General features: G+C 41.2%; 1 protein-coding gene across 1 annotated transcript; it reads left to right on the top strand.

Annotated features, from left to right (window-relative positions):
• Positions 1–1,562: 1,562 nt before the first annotated feature.
• yrdc (yrdC N(6)-threonylcarbamoyltransferase domain containing) lies at positions 1,563–13,512 on the top strand. Its single transcript, XM_073034398.1, has 6 exons — positions 1,563–1,801; positions 5,831–6,026; positions 6,555–6,669; positions 6,859–6,978; positions 10,471–10,613; positions 11,296–13,512. The coding sequence occupies exons 1-6, from the start codon at positions 1,639–1,641 to the stop codon at positions 11,357–11,359; spliced, it is 801 nt and encodes a 266-aa protein (XP_072890499.1). The 5' UTR covers positions 1,563–1,638; the 3' UTR covers positions 11,360–13,512.
• Positions 13,513–19,112: the final 5,600 nt, after the last annotated feature.

Genomic DNA, 19,112 nt, shown 5'->3' with positions numbered 1-19,112 from the left:
CAGTAAGTATATTAAAATGTCAAAATAAATGTATGTAGGCCTCGGTTAGTCTCGGTAGCCCATGGATTTGAGCCTTGGAAAATTTCCAGGGCGTAAGCCTGGGCAAGGTTTTCTTTATGGATGACTGGCAGTTGTCCAAGCTGCAAGTCTCCCCTCTCCATGCCGCCAATGTTGTCCAAGGGAAGGGCATTAGGTCAAATTAAATAAATAGTGCAAAAGGAGATAAAGAGTGGCGTTCACAGATTAAGTGTCCAATTAAAACTCTGATGGCAGAGGGGAATAAGCTATTCCTGAATCTTTGAGTGTGTGCCTTCAGGCTCCTGTACCTCTTCTCTGATAGTAGCAATGACGAGAGGGCATGTCCTGGGTGATGGGGTCTTTAAATATGGATGCCACCTTTTTGAGGCATCGCTTCTGGGGAGCCTGGTGCTCACGACGCAGTTGGCAGAGTTTGCGACTTTCTACAGCTTTTCCGGATCCTGTGCGTCCAGTGTGTCCCTCCATGCCACACTGTGATGTAACCACACAGAATGATCTCCACAAACATCTGCAGACATTTGCCAGTGTCTTTGACAACATACCAAATCTCCTCAAACTCCTCACGAAATATATCCGATATTGTGCCTTCTTTGTAACTGCATCGATAAGTTGGGTCCAGGATAGATCCTCGGAGATGTTATCACCCAGTAACTTGAAATTGCTCCCCTTTTCCACTTCTGATCCCCGGATGAGGACTGGTGTGTGTGCCCTTGTCTAACCCTTTCTGAAGTCCCCAATCAGATCCGAAATAAAAACCCAATTTTGGAAATGCGTCTGATGAAAGAAATGCAGAGTTAACATGTCCATTAGAACTGATTCAGAAGTGTTCCCCTCTCATAAGAACATAAGAAATAGAATCAGGAGTCGGCCATCTGGCCCGTCGAGCCTGCTCCGCCATTCAATAAGATCGTGGCTGATCTGACCATGGGCTTAACTCCACCTACCTGCCTTTTCCCCATAACCCTTAATTCCCCTTCTGTGCAAAAATCTATCCACATATATTTACAGAGGTAGCCTCCACTGTTTCACTGGGCAGAGAATTCCACAGGTTCACCACTCTCTGGGAAAAGCAGTTCCTCCTCATCTCCATCCTAAATCTACTCCCCGGAGTCTTGAGGCTACACCCCCTAGTTCTAGTCTCACCTTCCCTGCCTCGATCTTATCTATCCCTTTCATCAGTTTATCTGTTTCCATAAGATCTCCTCTCATTCTTCTGAATGCCAGCGAGCAGGTCTCCGTGAGCAGCTGCGAGACCACTTCAGCACTTAAACTAAACTTTTTTGATAATAAGAAATATTCACACAAATAAATCGTGCAATGGCTTTTCTTTCTTACATTTATAGACAATGCACTAATTAGCATTTAACTACAGTTCTTAAGGCTTTTAGCACCTTATCAGATTATTTTCCCAGCCTGAAGAAGGGTTGAATTTGTATTCATTTCCAGAGATACTGCCTGCATGTGTTGTTCTAGCAGATTAACACTTCAACGTAACGCCAGGACGTCACACTCCCCGCCCCGATTGCGGAAGTGGCCGCCGGGACCTGTCACTCAGCGGTTGCCCCGGGTGCCGGTGGTCGCCATGGCGCTGCGGGTTCCATGCTGACGTTGCGCGCGTCGGTTCGTTCTCTGCTGGCGGCGATGAGGAACGAGGCGGGGGCCGGCGGTCTGGTGAAGGTGCGCCGGCTGCGGCAGCCGGAGCCCGGCCAGCCCGTGGGCGCCGGGCCTAGGCTGAGTTCGCGGCCTTGGGCTGGAGCAGGAGGTAAGTGGGGCTTGAATGTTTGAGGAGGCCCGGGCTGTTCGCGCTGTTACCCGAGGGCAACCGCTGAGCTCGTCCACATGGTCTGAGTCTGGTCCAGGATTCCAGGTGTCTCCAGGTAACCTGGCCTCTGGTAAAGGGCGACTGTTCATTCCCCTGCATAGATGCTGCCTGCTCTGCTGAGTTCATTCAGCACTTTGTGTTTGTTGCTCAAGATTTCCAGCATCTGCAAAATCTGTAGCCTGGCCCTTTAATGCCCAGGCTTGTCCAGGTAATCTGCCTTCCTTTAATCAAGGGTTTCGTGAGGCAAATGCTTGACTTTAAAGAAATAAGCAAGATCATTTAGGGTTTGATATTGGATACAGGTGATTCCTTAGAAAGGAATTCTTATTATTATTTCTCTTCTTCCTTTCCAGTCCTAACAACCATATGACAATTACAGCACGGAAACCTGCCATCTCGGCCCCTTCTAGTCCGTGCCGAACGCTTACTCTCACCTCCTAGTCCCACTGACCTGCACTCAGCCCATAACCCCTCCATTCATGTCCATATGCCTATCCAGTTTTTTTTTAAATGACAATATCGAACCTGCCTCTACCACTTCTACTGGAAGCTCATTCCACACAGCTATCACTCTCTGAATAAAGAGATCCCCCCTCGTGTTACCCCTAAACTTTTGGCACCTGACTCTCAACTCATGTCCTCTTGTTTGAATCTCCCCTACTCAATGGAAAAAGCCTATTCATGTCAACTCCATCTATCCCCTTCATAATTTTAAATACCTCTATCAAGTCCCCCCTCAATCTTCTACGCTCCAAAGAATAAAGACCTAACTTGTTCAACCTTTCCCTGTAACTTAGGTGCTGAAACCCAGGTAACATTCTAGTAAATCTCCTCTGTACTCTCTCTATTTTGTTGACATCTTTCCTATAATTTGGTGACCAGAACTGTACACAGTACTCCAAATTCAGCCTTACCAGTGCCTTGTACAATTTTAACATTACATCCCAACTCCTATACTCAATGCTCTGATTTATAAAGGCCAGCATACCAAAAGCTTTCTTCACCACCCTATCCACATGAGATTGCACCTTCAGGGAACTATGCACCATAATTCCTAGATCACTCTGTTCTACTGCATTCCTTAATGCCCTACCATTTACCATGTATGTCCTATTTTGATTAGTCCTACCAAATGTAGTACCTCAAACTTATCAGCATTAAACTCCATCTGCCATATTTCAGCCCACTCTTCTAACTGGGTTAAATCTCTCTGCAAGCTTTGAAAACCTACTTCATTATCCACAATGCCACCTATCTTAGTATCATCTGCATCTATCTTAGTATCATCTAATGTGGAGACTCGTCCGAAAATGTCCACCGTTCAGGGCCCTAAACAGTCCTTCCAGGTGAGGAGACACTTCACCAGTTGGGGTCATCTACTGTATCTGGTGCTCCCAGTGTGGCCTCCTGTATATCGGTGAGAACCGACTGACGTAGATTGGGAGACCGCTTCACTGAGCACCTACCACTTTTTCCGCCAGAAAAAGCGGGGGTCTCCCAGTGGCCACCCATTTCAATTGCACTTCCCATTCCCATATGTCCATCCACGGCACCCTGTAGTGTCGTGATGCGGCTACACTCAGGTTGAAGGAGCAACACCTTTTATTCCCTCTGGGTAGCCTCCAACCTGATGCCAGGAACATCAATATCACAAATTTCCGGTAATGGGCCCCTCCCCGTTCCCCTGCTCTACCACAACTCTTCCTCCAGCACTCTCCTCTTCCTCTTCCCAGACTACCTCAGAATATGGGGCATTTTGGACCAGACTAAGAAGAGTTTAACAGACCATCATAGAAGAGCATAGAATAAATAACTGAAATCCCAATCACCCAATTGTTTTTCAATGTTGAACAATCATTAAACTTGATCTTGGTGCAGTGGTCTTTAATTTGCAATAGAAAACAATTTAATCAAGAAAAAGAAAACCAATGGCACTTAAGAGGATTTTTTTTAGGTTAAAATCCTTTCCATGTTTTCAACCAATATGGAGGAAAAGTGAATTTTTTTTTATTATTAAAGTTATGAAGCATTATGTTCACAAGGATGATTCCAGGAATGAAAGGGTTATCATATGAGGAATGTTTGGCTCTGGGTCTGTACTTGCTGGAATGCAGAAGGATGGAGTGGGGGGGGGGGATCTCATTGAAACCTTTCGAATGTTGAAAGGCCCAGACAATAAATGTGGAAAGGATGTTTCCCGTGGTGGGAGAGTCTAGGGCAAGAGGACACAGCTTCAGGATAGAGGGGCACCCTTTCAAAACAGATGTGGAGAAATTTCTTTAGCCAAAGGGGGGTGAATTTATGGAATTTGTTGCCACATGCAACTGTGGAGGCCAGGTCAATGGGTGTATTTAAGGCAGAGATTGATAGGTCCTTGATTGGACATGACATCGAAGGTTACGGGGAGAAAGCTGGGAACTGGGATTGAGGAGGAGAGAAAAAAAAGGTTCAGCCATGGTTGAATGGTGGAGCAGACTCGATAGGTCAGATGGCCTCATTCTGCTCCTGTATCTTATTTTCAACAAAATAATGACCACTTTTCAATATTGGCTCATGTTTACAACACAGAATACGGAATGGTACAGGCCCCTGAACCCAAGCTAATAAAACTATCGACACCTAATCCATTCTGCCTGCATGTGGTCCATTTCTCTCCATTCTCTGCATATTCCTATTTAAGAGAATGGAGGCAGATAATACAGTGACATCTGTCTGCCTCTACCACCCATGGTAGTGCATTCCAGGCACTCATCTCTCTGTTTATATATAAAAAAAACAACCTGCATTGCACATCTTTGAACTTTACACTCTCACTGTAGTTGCACGCCCTTTAGTATTAGACATTTCAACCCTGCGGAAAATGGCTACTGGTTGTCTACGTTATCTATGCCTCTTGCAAATTTTGTAAACTTCTCAACACGAGAATGTCTGCAGATGCTGGAAATCCTAAGCACCACACCTAAAATACTGGAGGAACTCAGCAGATCAGGCAGCATCTATTGGGGGGGGGGGGGGGAAGAATAGATAGTGGACGTTTCAGGCTGAGTATGAAGGGAGAAGATGCCAAAATGAAAAGTTGGGGGGGAAGGGGAAGGAGGCTAACTGGAAGGTGATGGGTGAAGTCAGGTGTGTGGGAAAGTTCAAGGGCTGGAGAAGTAAGAATCTGATAGAGTGGACCATAGGAGAAAGGGAAGGAGGAGGAGAATCGGGTGAGAAGAGGTAAAAGATCAGAGTAAGGAATAGATGAAGGGGTTGGGGAGGGGGTAGAATTTGTTTATTGAAGGAGAAATCGATATTCATGCCATCAAGTTGGAGGCTACTCAGACAGAGAGCGGCTTCATCTTGACGCAAGAGGAAGCCATAAAGTTCTATTAGGTCTCCCCTCAGCCTTCACTGCTCCAGAGAAGAGAACCCTATAACTTCCTATCGCATGTTCCATCTAACCCAGGCAGCATCTGAGTGAGCCTCTTCATTCTTCCTATAATGAAGTGACCAAAATTGAATGCAGTACACTAGATGTGGCCTAACCAGAGTTCTAAAACGCTGCAAAATAACTTACTCTTGAACTTAGTGCCTCAACCCATGAAAACAAGCACGCCGTATGCCTTCTTTGTCAACCTATTAACTTATGCCAGGTTCTTATTCTGAATCTGGGAAACAATTTCATCTGCTGGTGGAAATATCAGCAAGAATTTCTATCCAGTGTCTTCCAGCGCTCTCTGTTCAGATACTATCTAGGATAACTTGTTAAGTAAGGAGTGGAAATGTAGATTCTAAAGGCACTGAGAGCCCATCTGCACGTACTAGATTATTGGAGCAACAAATTTCATCTGGCTGTTCTTGATTTTCATTTTTTGTATTGAATTTCTAGAATGTCACTAGAACTTGGATTGAAATTGTTCAGTATTGACCTGAGTACCTGCTTGACGTGAATTCATAGCTCAATACATAACTGTTCTCTTTACCCAGATTGGAATGAGGTGTTGAGGGAAACTGTAAGTGTTCTCCAGTGTGGTCGGGTAGTGGCAGTTCCAACAGACACTATCTATGGAATTGCCTGCCTGGCCCAGAACTCCGAAGCTATCCGAAGAATTTATGATATTAAAGGACGGAATTCAGACAAGCCATTAGCTATCTCTGTTGGAAATGTTGAAGATATTTATAAGTGAGTGAAAGTACAGAAGAAACCAAACTTCAAAATCTGTGTGATATTTCATTGTTTTGGGGTATGTGTCGCAGCAAGCTCCTCTTTTAATATCTGAATATTTTTTTAAAAGTTAATTTGTAGGACAAAATTTCTGTAAATAGCTGAAGTTTTGGAGATTGTTATGAGATGAAAACAATATAACAGGGTTCTGAGACAAAGACTGCTAGAAGGGAGATTGGGTAGTATTTCTTAACTAATAGTTAATAGTTTTGGAAAATACTGCAAATAAATAGACTATTTAACGAATGATATAAACAGACTACATAGCAAAGTGCCTTGGAAATTAGAGATTGAAAGATGGCAAAGGCATGTAGGGGGTTGTTAGTCTGAAAAGCTACTTGTTGGGCATTTGATTTTTTCACTGTATAAAAGTTTGTTTTCAATTGATCTTTCTTAATAGTTTGACCATCCAGTATTATGTAAGTGTGCAAAATATATATTTCTTTGTAATTGTAATTGATCATTTTCTTCGTTTTGTTTTTACAGGTACTGTAAGGTCACTGTTTCTGACCAACTATTAAGAGATCTTCTGCCAGGACCTGTAACATTGGTTTTTACGCGATCAGAGGAGTTGAATAAAGATTTAAACCCTTTCACTGATGTAAGCTAGAGAAGAAATTGATTTTTTTTTGTTTGATCATATGATTTTGATCTATGGTATTGCAGAATTGTGAAACTTTCCCGAGCTAGTCTGTTATTATAAATTGATTACATCACAATTGCTGTTCTTCGAGTTACGAAGATATGCTCACTGACATGAAGTTCTTAAACTTTTCCATGTCACTTGTAGTTGGTGGGTGTTCGTATTCCAAAACATTCGTTTATGCAGAAACTGGCACAACAGTGCGGTGAACCTCTGGCTTTGACAAGTGCCAACGTCAGCTCTCAAAACAGCACCCTGACTCCAGAGGTGAGTCTCCTTCAGTATGAGTAAATATTTAAGTTACATGGGACGTCTTTGGGATACTTTTTCAAATTGTTCTCTAGTTGCATAAAATTTAAAAAAAAAAAATCTTTTTTCCAGAGAGCAGAACTTTCAGTATTGCTCAATTCACTGTTCTCTGTTGTAACAAATTGACATGATGGGTGCTAGCAAGGTGCTGGGGGTGAATTGTGAATATTGGTAGCTGCCCTTGATTCAGTTATTAAATATGCACTTTATTAGCAGATTTGTTGGAAAGTAGTTCTTTCTTTCCATTTCTGCAATGGTAGAAACTTGAGGCAGCAGATATTTACAATAAAAAAACTGAATACATTCATTTAGAGCTCCATTTAAAATTAGGCTATAGGATAAAGAGTTATTGATACAAATTATAAGCAGGTAGATTAGTTGATAAAGAATGTGTTGTCTGGAGTTACATTCGTGTTGAATGGGAAAGGTTTAAAATTGAAATAATAGTTCAAAGAAAGACAATCATGAGGTGTAGCAGCAGGAGTATTTATTACCACAGTCCATAACGTCATGCCCCAGTATAATTCTGCTGTATTTTTATAATTGAGCCAGAGATCAGTTGTTGCCTTAAGAAAGGGCTTGTTGGAGAACGAGGTGTATCAAAAAAAAAAGAGTTAACAACACACGACGGCAACTTCCAGTCATTAAGGCTCAGTAGTCCTGCAGGCAACAGAGCAAACTGGTGCTCTTTAGTCCTGTCACTTCAAATCAAATGCTGGTTTATACTTGAATGGTTAACAAAAGGAGGCAGTGTTTCCTTAACGATGGTAGGACCTAGCATGTGAACACTGAGGATGAGTCTGAAGCAACAGGAATTACTGTATGTCCCCTAAGAAGAGCCATTTTGGTGATTGTTTCAGTTTCCTTCCAAGATCCCGGTCACCAAAAGGACTAGTTGTGCTGAATTGACTCATTTTACATTATTGAGAAACACAGGATGTGGGAAGATTGGACGGGAGGTGAGAGAATTAGCCATGCCTTTTGGTAAGCTGTTTCAGATTTAACAATGGCATCCACTTCACAATATGGGAAGTTGCCTCTAGGTTCTGTTCATACAAATCAAGACAAATCCAGTCTGGTTTATTGGTCTACTTTCAATGGCATCAGAGTTACGGAAGCTGTCGTCAGCAGTGCTGTGTAGTGGCACTTGTTCTCCAGCAGGTTGATTGCTCATGCCCAGTTTAGGTTCTTGGCAGGACTGCTGAATTCCAGACCTAATCATGTCCCTGGTCAAACATAACCCAGATCTAAGGTGTGAGTAACTGACCTTATTGTTAAGGCAGTTAATAACCAAGTGTGGCATCAAAGAAACCTGTAGAGTTGAATTCATTAGGAATCTAAGGGAGGAAATCCAATGTTTTAGTCCTGCTTCGTACAAAAGAAGGTACTAATGGCTACTAGGTGGTTCTGTCTCAGGGAACTGTACAGAAGTTTCCAGGCCCAATCATTTTCAACTGCTTCATTAATCACCTACCCTCCTTCCTAAAGCTCAGAAAGACTGATGATTTCACAGTGCTCAGTTCCATTTATAACTATTCTGCAAGTTGTCCACAACTATTCTGCATGTCCACACCTGTGTGGAGAAGAAGATGCCTCACTTGCTGGACGTGGACTGTGTGTGGCAAATTCACAAATGACACGACTGATGTTGGCAGGATCTCAGGTGGTGAAAAGGAGTGAGACAGATTAGTGGCTTGAGTGGTATCACAACAACAATCTTGCACAATGTCAGTAAGACCAAGGAAATGGTTGTGGATTTCAGGAAGGGGAAGTCAAGAAAACACGCAACAGTTCTGATTGGGGGGTCCACAGTGGAAAGGGTGAGCAGTGTCCAGTTCCTGGGTGTCACCATCCCTGAACATCTATCCTGGGGACAACATATGGATGCAGTTATGAATAATAATTCCTATTCTTTGTCAGCAACTATATTGCATTAGGAGCTTGAGGAGATTTGGTATGACAACAAAGACTAGCAAATTTCTATGGTTGTGCTATGGAGAGTATTCTAACTGGTTACATCACCACCTGTATGGAGGGGCCACTGTACAGGATTGGAAAAGGCTGCAGAGGGTTGTAAACCCCAGTCAGCTCCATAGGCACCATTGAGGACATCTTCAAAAGGCATTGTTTCAAAAATGCAAATCATCTTTGAGGACCCCCGTCACCCAGGACATGTCCTTTTCTCATTGCTACCATCCGGGAAGAGGTACAGGAACTTGAAGACACACTCAACATTTTAGGAATGGGGCACAGGATTCCCTCTGCCATCAGATTTCCATACAGGCAACTATGAACTATTTTTGCCCTTTTTGTACTCAATTTAATTTTTAAATTTTTTTATTGTAGTTTTATATGTTGTGAAATTCTACTGCCGCAAAACAACAAATATAACAACATCTGTCAGTGTTTCTGATTCTGATTTGTGCTCAGCGATAACCTCCAGTAAAGTGCAGCTACCTTTATTAAAAGGACAGTAGTTGCTCAAGAAGATGGGATGGTCAGTAAATACTGGTCTTGCATGAGATGCTCTCACCCTGAAAATGGAATTTAGAAAAAACAAATAGAAAATAGAGTGTTGTGGAACCTTTAATTGAAAATTGGTTCAAATAACGGCTTTGGATAAGATGCAGTACTATCTCACCAGAGCAATCAGATTTATGAAGAAAATTGTGGTTACAGTTCATGTGAACCAGGCTTGCATTTCAAGTCGGCCAGTGGTTTAGTGACGTCCACACTGGATTTTGAGGCGAGTAGTCCCAGGTTTGAATCTGGTAGGCTCCTTGCACACTTTCCTTCCATGCTGGGTTGAGCATTGAGCTAGCAACTTGGCCTTGTTTTTTAAAAAAAAGACAAAAGTGCTTAAGAAATAGCAAGGTTGCCACCTGATGCACCAAGGCACTTAAAGGGACAACAAAGCTCATGTTTACTTGATGTATTCAAAATGTAGATGTTTAGCATGTAGTTGGTGCTTTGCTGTCATTGTTATGTTTTTATTATTTTATATATTTTTTAAAGATCATCTTGCAACTCTCACTACTTAATTCTTTGAAGTAATTTTCTTGATTGTCTCTATGTAAACTCCATGTGAGTTCCATCTATGTACATACCCACATTTTGGATTGCTCACTGAACCATTCCAAGCAAATGTCTGGCAGTCTGTGTGTGGCCAGAGTAGGTCTCTGTTCCCTCCCGAAAACATCTCAGTTGTCTTGAGCTGCTGTATTTTCTAATCAGGATCAGGCATTCAGTCAGTTTTTGAATAATAATTGCCAGATTTTGGTTTGTCAGGCCAGTTTAAATTTTGCAAGTAGGCTTTGGTAGCAAACAGGAATTGCAGCATTGTGGTCATCAATTCCTGTTGATTACTGATGCTACTTTCTTTACTGTATCTTGATTCAAAAGAAGTGATTAAATCTGACCTTAAGTATAATTTCTCTCAAATATCTGCAGGAATTTAAAGATCTTTGGCCTTTGTTGGATCTTGTTGTTGATGGTGGGCCTATTGGTGATATGATGAGCCCTGAGTGTCGGTTAGGATCAACAGTGGTTAACTTGGCCACACCTGGAAAATATAGTATCATCAGGCCTGGTTGGTAAGTATCCATTTAATATGTTGAATAAATCATACAATACAATGAGGCCATTTGGCCCATTGTCTCTATGGTAGCTCTTTGATAGTGTGATCTGTTTGGTTCCAGTTTACTTTGCCTTGGTCATCATAATTTGATGTGTATTTTTGATAAAGAAATGCTCATCAATTTTCTTGGATCCATATTCTTCAGTTATTGACAATCTGCATTTTCAGCTATTTGCTGTTTCTTCAATGAATAAATCATACAAGCACCAGTATTGCATTCAAAACAATTACAGCTTGTTACCACTCCTTCCTGACTCGAGTCGTGAATCCTACTCCTGATTTTAATCTGTGACCTAGACTGTTGGTCTTGGGTCGGGCATCATTGTCAGCTGTGCTGATTTCCTAGAGAGAGAGTTTTTGTAAGTGTCTGTAGGTGGATTGTGTGGATACCATTACACCATTCACAGCACTGGTTGGGAAATAAAATTAGTTTCTTTGCTTTTTCAACAGCTTGCAGTGATCTTTCATTTCCCATCTACTTTTGCCAGTTGTCTTAAACTCGTGTCCATTGATTGATTGACCTTTGTGTGTGTCTGATACATAGAAATGTGTTGCTTCTAAAGATTTTGCATTGCTTTGGAGTTTACAGGTCAAAGATCTAATTGACTTTTTTTTTCTCTCTCTCCTACCTCCACAAGCAGTGCATTTACGACAACGGTGGAAATCCTCCAGAAGGAGCATGGAATGTCCGCAGAATGCTAAAACTGATAGAAGCTTTATCAGAAATTGTTCCTTTGCTCCATACAAAACAAAACGCGCAACCTAATGTCTTCATTTGTTCTTGCATCGAGGTTTGGATTCCAAAGAAACATTTGCATCTGCATTGTTTTAACGATGGTTGTGCTGTGTATGCACTTCCTAATCCTTGTAACATCTACTGATTGACTTCCCATTATACACTTACTCTCGGTTGGTCTTACATAGTGCAGTTTGAAGACCAAAGTCTTATCCCAAGAATAACTTGGGTCTGAGCATGGAGCTGAGGGCTGTTGTCATCCACTCTGGTTGCAGTAATCTTGATGTAATGGAATGTCTTTTGCTAAATGGAATTGATCAAGATGGAATATTTAAATATTGTGCACTTTTGTCACTTCCTGGGATCTACATCTGCCTTTCATAAGGTACAGCTATGAGGAAATCTGCTGATACTGGAAATCCAAAGCAACACACACAAAATACAAGAGGAGCTCAGCAGGCCAGACAGCAGCTACAGGGGAAAAAAAAGTAAACAGTCAGTGTTTCAGTTGGCAGTGGAAAGGAAGGGGAAAAGTCAGACTGGGAAGGTGGTAAGTAGTACAAGGTGGGCCCATCACCGCCCTCTAGTGCTCCTCCACTTCCCTTTCTTTCATGGTCTTCTCTCCACTCCCATCAGGTTCCTCCTCCTCCAGCCCTTTATCCCTTTCAACAACTTCCCAGCTCTTCACTTCACCCACTCGTCCTCTCCCCACCACCTATCACCTGCCTCCTTATACTACTTCCTCCCCTCTTCTGAGTCTGACATTTCCTCTTCCTTTCCAGTCTCAGCCTGAAACATCGACTGTTTACTCTTTTGCCTAGATACAGCCTGGCGTGCTGAGTTCCTCCAGCATTTTGTGTGTGTTGTTTAAGATACGGCTGTTAATCATTTTTATACTATTTCCATTTTCATACTTGACTGCCTGTGTGATGTTCTGTCTGGGGTCTTGTAACACTCACTGTATGTCATAGCTTTGATTTTATCAGTAGCCAAATAACTACTGAATATGAGTTCAGTTTGAATATTTCGATTCCAGTGAATCATAAGGAGTAATTTTAAATGAGGTCTTGCTTGGTGTTTTTTTTTATTCATAGTTAATCAAAAGAAAGTTGTTGCCTTTTATGAGCTATGGCAAGTGTAAGTGGTTTTGCTTGGGAATAAAATTAAAGTCTACCAGGCAATGGCCAATGTGAATCTAGGATTAGTAATATTTTTGCGTATGACTTACAATTTGTGCATATTTCTCATTTTCAGTTTAAGAACTCAGCATTACAAAGAAACTATGCTCTCAGTCTTGGAGGTTTGGGTGAATATTTGACTCAGTTTCAGCAATAATTCTATATGACAGGGTAAGATTTAGTCAGGCAGCAATGTAACAAAATCTATCAAAACTGCATTTTGAATAATTTAATAGCTTTAGCCTACTTTTAACAACCCTGGGGGTCATACATTGCTCTTTGAAAGATTTCACAGGATATTGTCACATGTTATGTAAGAATCTCAGAACAAAAATAAAGGGGGAGGGGTAGGAATCTATATTGCCTTGCAAAGCAAAGTGGAAGGGCACTTCTGAACTGGTCTAGCCATGCATGTGTGATAGCATCAAGTGTGATCTGGGCCAGCCTTCCCTTTGTGGAAGGAACGCAGTGTTACGTGCTCCAAATTCCAGCCACTTGTGTTTGCAGGCCTTTCCTTCATTTACAGTCTGCCATTTGGCAAGATTGGTCATTACTTTCCTGGTACTATGGATCACTTTTCGCTTCACAAGATCTCTTAAACTGTCAATAAATCCGTGCATTTCGGGGTAAAGCACTTCTCTGACCTGGCTGTGTTGGTGCTTTCTTCACAATCATTCACTGTGTAGTTGCCTGACAATTGCTTATGTTGGTGTCGAGGGAAGTATTGTACCTATCTAAATTTCTCAGACATTTCCATATTCAATGTAGAATAATGTTATTCCTCAAGTACCTCTGAACTTTGTAAAGTGTTCATTTTATCCACCATAAGCTAGTACGATATAAGTTATTTTAAGCAATAATTTCATAGTAGTCATCTGTCCACACCATTTTCCATTTGTACACTCGTCCTTGACTGTGCCAATAAACAGTAATCAGTTTTACCCTTGGTCCATGTTGTGGCACTGCCTTGAAACTGAACTTGCATTCAGTAAGAACCTGCTTACTGATACTTTATTGTAGACAGCACCCAGATGGCACTGGCTTAGAAAGCCCTTTTATAGAAACACGATGGTATACCCTCAGCAAAGAATTGCAGACATACAGTATATGAAATTCATCATTCCTTGAACAATTTTTCTTTCTTCGACAAACAACTGCCAATACCTGGACACTGACTTGGCTCTAATGTAGGTCGATCAGTCTGCCTCAGTTGCGTCACTGCAGAGATGAATTACTAATCTTTAGCTGTACTGTTTAAGTTTGCGAGATTTGCAAATTCAACTTCTATTACAGAAAACAACAGCATTGAAATGTTTCTCATTTGATGACTGTGAAAGAAATTGAAACATTTATTTGGTTGTGTTCTACAGAATGTGTAACTAGAAACTTCTCATTTCACTGTGTGATTTTCATAAAGCTGGAATAAATTTGGTGAAGTGTTTGCATGTAAAAGCCCCATAAAGACTAGTTTAAAATAATACCATATAACACAGGAGCAGAGTTTTGCCTATTGAGTCTGCTCTGCCATTCGATCACAGCAGGTTTATTTCCCCCCTCAACCCCATTTTCCTGTAATCTTTGATGCCCTTACTAATCAAGAACCTATCAAACTCTGCTTTAAATATACCCAATGACTTGGCCTCCAGAGCTGTCTGGCAGTGAATTCCATAGATTCACTACCTCCTGGCATAAAGAAGTTCCTCTTCACCTCTGTTCTAAAGGGACATTCTTTCATTTTGGGGCTGTGCCCTCTAGTCCTAGTCTCCTATTGGCAACACCCTCTCTTCTCCACTCTAGATAGGCCTTTCAGTGTTCAGTATGTTTTAATGAGATTGTCATTCATTCATCTAAACTCATGAGAACTGGCCCAGAGCTATCAAGTGCTCCTCAAAGGTTAACTTTTTTTATTCCCTTTCATTCAATACATACTAATATATTTTAACAGATGAGCTGGCCTAGCTTAAACAAATACATTGAGTCACAAGCAAGAGAAAATCTCCAGATGCTGGAAATCCAAGCAACACACACACACAATGCTGGAGGAACTCAGCAGGTTGGGCAGCATCTATGGAAAAGAGAACAGTTGATGTTTCGGGCTGAGACCCTACAGGACGCTTGGGGTCCTGTTGGGGATCCCATGTTCGATAGATCATTCTGACTGGACTAAAAATATTAGGCCCTTTTAAAAGTTGGCTTCATGTGACCAAGTGAATGAATTTTATGTGATAATATAATGTGAGACTGAGAAGAAGATAGCTTGGGGTGAGGACATGTGTGGAGGACTCTTCCTCTTTACAGGTTGTGGTAGTTCTTGAAAGGCAGAAAGTCTCCATTTTGTATTTTATTCATGATGAGATAGTACTGACCTGGTCTTGTACATTTTTCTCCTCCTTCCTGTCTTGCCTTTCTCTCTATTGCTTCTCTTACACTCCTGTGTCTTCCATGCCTTTTCTTTCTCACCCTCCCCTTTTTGCTTCTTACCTCTTGTTTTTCCCAGCTTTTTCATTCTTTTCCCAGCTTTTTCATTCTTTTCCCATTTTCCCTGAATATTAGAACCCCACACTCAAGTTTGTTATATTTACCAATGTGAAACACTTAATTTGCTCAGATTGCTTTAGTGGCAGGTTTCAACTTGGTTTACATTGATCTTCAGTTCAACATGACCGTGCTTCATTGATTAAATATAATTTAAAATTAAAGGAGCAGCCATTCTGAAAATGATTCATGCAATATTGCAGCAGTAAGAGTTCTAAATATAGACTGCCTACCAAAGACATGCACTGTATGATTTAATTTTTAAATCATAGTAATGAAAGCAATTCTGTGTACTTACAGGAAAAAAAGGATGTCTTCTCTTTGTTGTGCATTCTCTAATCCATAAGTGCAGGGATTTATTCATTAATTATTGCATGCATTTGTATTTTCATAATACTTTATCAGTGATGACTTTGTTATCATTTATTAGTTAAATGTAAACATAAGATAGGAGCACAAATTGATAATTCATCCTCTCAAACCTGCCTTATCATTCAATAAATCTAATCTGCCTCAGGACATATCTCCTCTTCTGTCCCATTCCCCATAATTCACTTCCTTTCAAAATCTATCTACTTTCTCCTTAAGTATCCTCAATGATCTAACCTTAGGATGGGAAATTCCAGAGATTCACTACCATCTGTAACATATGGAAGAATTTAAGTTTGGGGTGGGGGGTTATATGGGAGGGAGGGTTTAAGGGTCAGCACAACATTGTGGGCTGAAGGGCCTGTACTGCGCTGTACTATTCTATGTTCTATATTCTGAAGCAACCCAGTCTTAAATGACCACCTTCCTAATTTTATAAAAATGAGATTCTCTTACTAGAGAAAACCAGAGACATCTAGTATATGTTTCAGTAAGACTGCATTCTTAAAAGCTTCTGGGAATATGGATTGCCGTGAATTGTAGAATAATATTTCGCAGGATATCTTAATGCAATGCTGGCTATAGTTGGTCTCATTAATTGTGGATGAAGCGAGTCTCGGTTTTTATTGATAGAATTTCTGGTGAGCATGATTTTCTCTCCCTAGTTCAAGTTCAATTTAATTTTCATTCAACCATACATGAATTCTGCCAAACGAAACAGCGTTACAATGGGGCTAAGGTGTAAAACACAGTACCAACAATTGTACACAACACAAGGCACATGCAAGATAGCAGTAAACATACAGTCACACAAAAAGAGTCCAAGTCCCTGAGTCCATGTATGTTGCAGCAGTCTGCAGTCAAACACAATACAGCTATTCTTCGGTTAAGCAAATACTGTAGGGCAGCACCAACGCCTGCCTAGACATTCTGGATGACTGCAAACAAGCGATACTGTGGCTTGAGGCCTTGTCTTCACTATGACTGAGGCCACGCTGCTCTCCCGCCATCTGTCTACCCAAAAAACCAGTGACTTGCAGCATTCCATATCCCCAATGTCCACCAGGGTGTCCCGTTCACAAGAAAAGCAACAAGGCAATCACTCTCTGTTAGACTGCACACCCCCCCACCTCTGTAGCAGCCAGCAGCACGGTTTGCACGAGGTCCAGCTTCCTCAATTTGCCTGCCAACAAGCAACTCACTGAAGGGGTAAACCTGCAGCTAAGTTCTTAATGTCTAGCGATCATAAAAAATATTTTAAAAAAAGACATTAACACCTTTGGGTGGCCCCGTGGAAGCTGCTCTGTCTCAATGTGCAACTTAACTGGAATTTTTGGATGCTGTTAACCATATACACTTTATTATAAATTTTGAAACAAATTAAGTTAGGTTTAGTCTTTTAAAAATTGCAACAATTAATTCTAGAAGATGGCTGCAATAGTAGATAGTTTTCAAACATAATTTCTCAGATCTAAAGGATGCTCAAGTTCTCCAAGGGAATCACTGCAAAAGTTTGGATTTAGCATACACACAGATGCATACAATCATTTGCTTTGCAAGGCTCTATCTACAGCAGTTCTCAGTACACAATCTGACCACTTACCATTGATAATGGTCATGTTGTCAAGTCTTGCTCTGATGGAGAACCAGTAGTACTTTTTCCAGTGTGGGGATGAGTAACATCAAGTTTAACTGGAGAGGTTTATTGCTGGCATACTTCAACTGTGTCATTCTAATTAATCTTTTCCAAAACTACCCATTCCCTTCTAATTTACTGTCTCAGTTATTTCTGCTGTTCTCTATTTTCCATGGAGTAACAACTGTTGGTATTGAGGACGACAAAAAAAGTCATTACTTTGGGCGCCATGGTATGGTAGTGGTTAGTGAAACACTATTACAGCTTGGGGCATCGGAGTCTGGAGTCCAATTCTGATCCTATCGGTAACGCCTACCCCAGGGAATGCACAAGTTTTCTTTGGGTGCCTCCCACAGTTTAATGATGTACAGGTTAGTAAGTTAATTGGGCATTGTAAATTGTCCTGTGATTAGGTTTGGGTTACATCAGAGGTTGTTGGAGATTGCTGGGCGGCATGGTTTGAAGGGCTAGAGGGGCCTATTCCACTCTTCTAAGTAATTAAACTACTACAGTGTTAGCTTTGTACCTGTGGCAAAAGTAATGATTCCTCCTTGTCCACTTTAATATGACTGCAACCATTTCTAACCGACACCATGTATTGAGGAAGCAATTACACTCCCCTCGCAACTTACTCTGTTCCCAACTCCACAAGACGCCCCTTTGGCACATCATGTTTAATTCTAAAGCAAAAACACAAATTGCTGAAGAATTCAGCCGGTTAAGTAGCATCTGTGAAAAGCGAAACTGATTAATATATTTTCAGCTGTCAGTCCTTCCTCAGAATTGGCTGAGTTCTTGCAGCAGAGCTGTTTTTATTTCAGCTTCCATATTTGGACTCAATGTTAAATCTACAGTATATATCAACATCTTCCATAAGAGTACATGCTTCCATAACTTGTTTGATCTCTTTAGCCCTTTCTCAAGATAATTATTCCAAGGCACTGCCAATCTTGTTTGTTTTATCATTCTTGAATTTGAGGTTTGCTGAAACTCTGCTGCTAAGCTGAAAAGCACTCTTCTGTGCTTGCTGTCCTACCTTGTCCCTAGTTAAATAATGCCTCATTTTAGGATTATCTTTACTTACAAATCTCCCAATCTCTCCTCTCTGTAATCTGCTCTAGCCTTGTGGCACATTTAGATGCCTGCACTGTTCTAATCATAAATGTTGTTCCACTATTGGCAGCTTGCTTTGGCTACTACCAAGGCCATTCAGCCCATTCCTCTCAGTCTAGGTTTTTCCATGATGACACTATTTAAAACCTAATCGTTCTAACAAGCTTTTGGTCATTTCTGCTAAATGTCAAGTTTTCACTGATGACTTTCTGAAGCTTCTTGAGATATTTTACTTTGTTAAAAGTACAACAAACACTTGCTAAATCCTAAAGTATACTTTTGCAAGAAATCTTTTCCCACTCTTCTTCAAAGGGCATACAGGAGCAAAAAATACATTAGTTGAGTGGTGTTGCATCAACACCCTAGCACTCAGGCCAAAGGTCTGATTGTGGACTTCAGAAAGTGTAAGACAAGGGAACACAAACCAATCCTTAGAGGGATCAGAAGTTGAGAGAGTGACCAATTTCACGTTGCTGGGTGTCAGCATCTCTGAGGACCTAACCTAACCTGGTCGCAACATATTGATGCAGCTATAAAGAAGGCAAGACAGTGGCTATATTTCATTAGGAGTTTAAGGAGATTTGGTTTGTCAACTAAAGCAGTCAAGTTTCTACAAATGTACTGTGGAAAGCATTCTGACTAGCCGCATCACCGTCTGGTATGGGGGAGGGACGATCTATTGCATTAGATTGAAGTAAGTTGAAGAAACTTGTAAAATTAATTAGCTCCATCATGGTTATTAGCCTCTAGTATCCAAGCCATCTTCAAAGAGCGGTGCTTTAGGAAGGCTGCATTCTTCATTAAGGTTCCCCACCAGCCAGGACGTGCCCTCTTCACGCTGTAAGCGTGGGGAAGGAGGTATAGAAGCCTGGTGGCACGCACTCAATG

The sequence above is a fragment of the Hemitrygon akajei genome, chromosome 32, assembly GCF_048418815.1.
Source record: "Hemitrygon akajei chromosome 32, sHemAka1.3, whole genome shotgun sequence".
In the NCBI taxonomy this organism is placed as follows: domain Eukaryota; kingdom Metazoa; phylum Chordata; class Chondrichthyes; order Myliobatiformes; family Dasyatidae; genus Hemitrygon; species Hemitrygon akajei.
The sequence above is the reverse complement of the archived record's forward strand: the minus strand, read 5'-3'. Positions and strand labels throughout refer to the sequence as shown.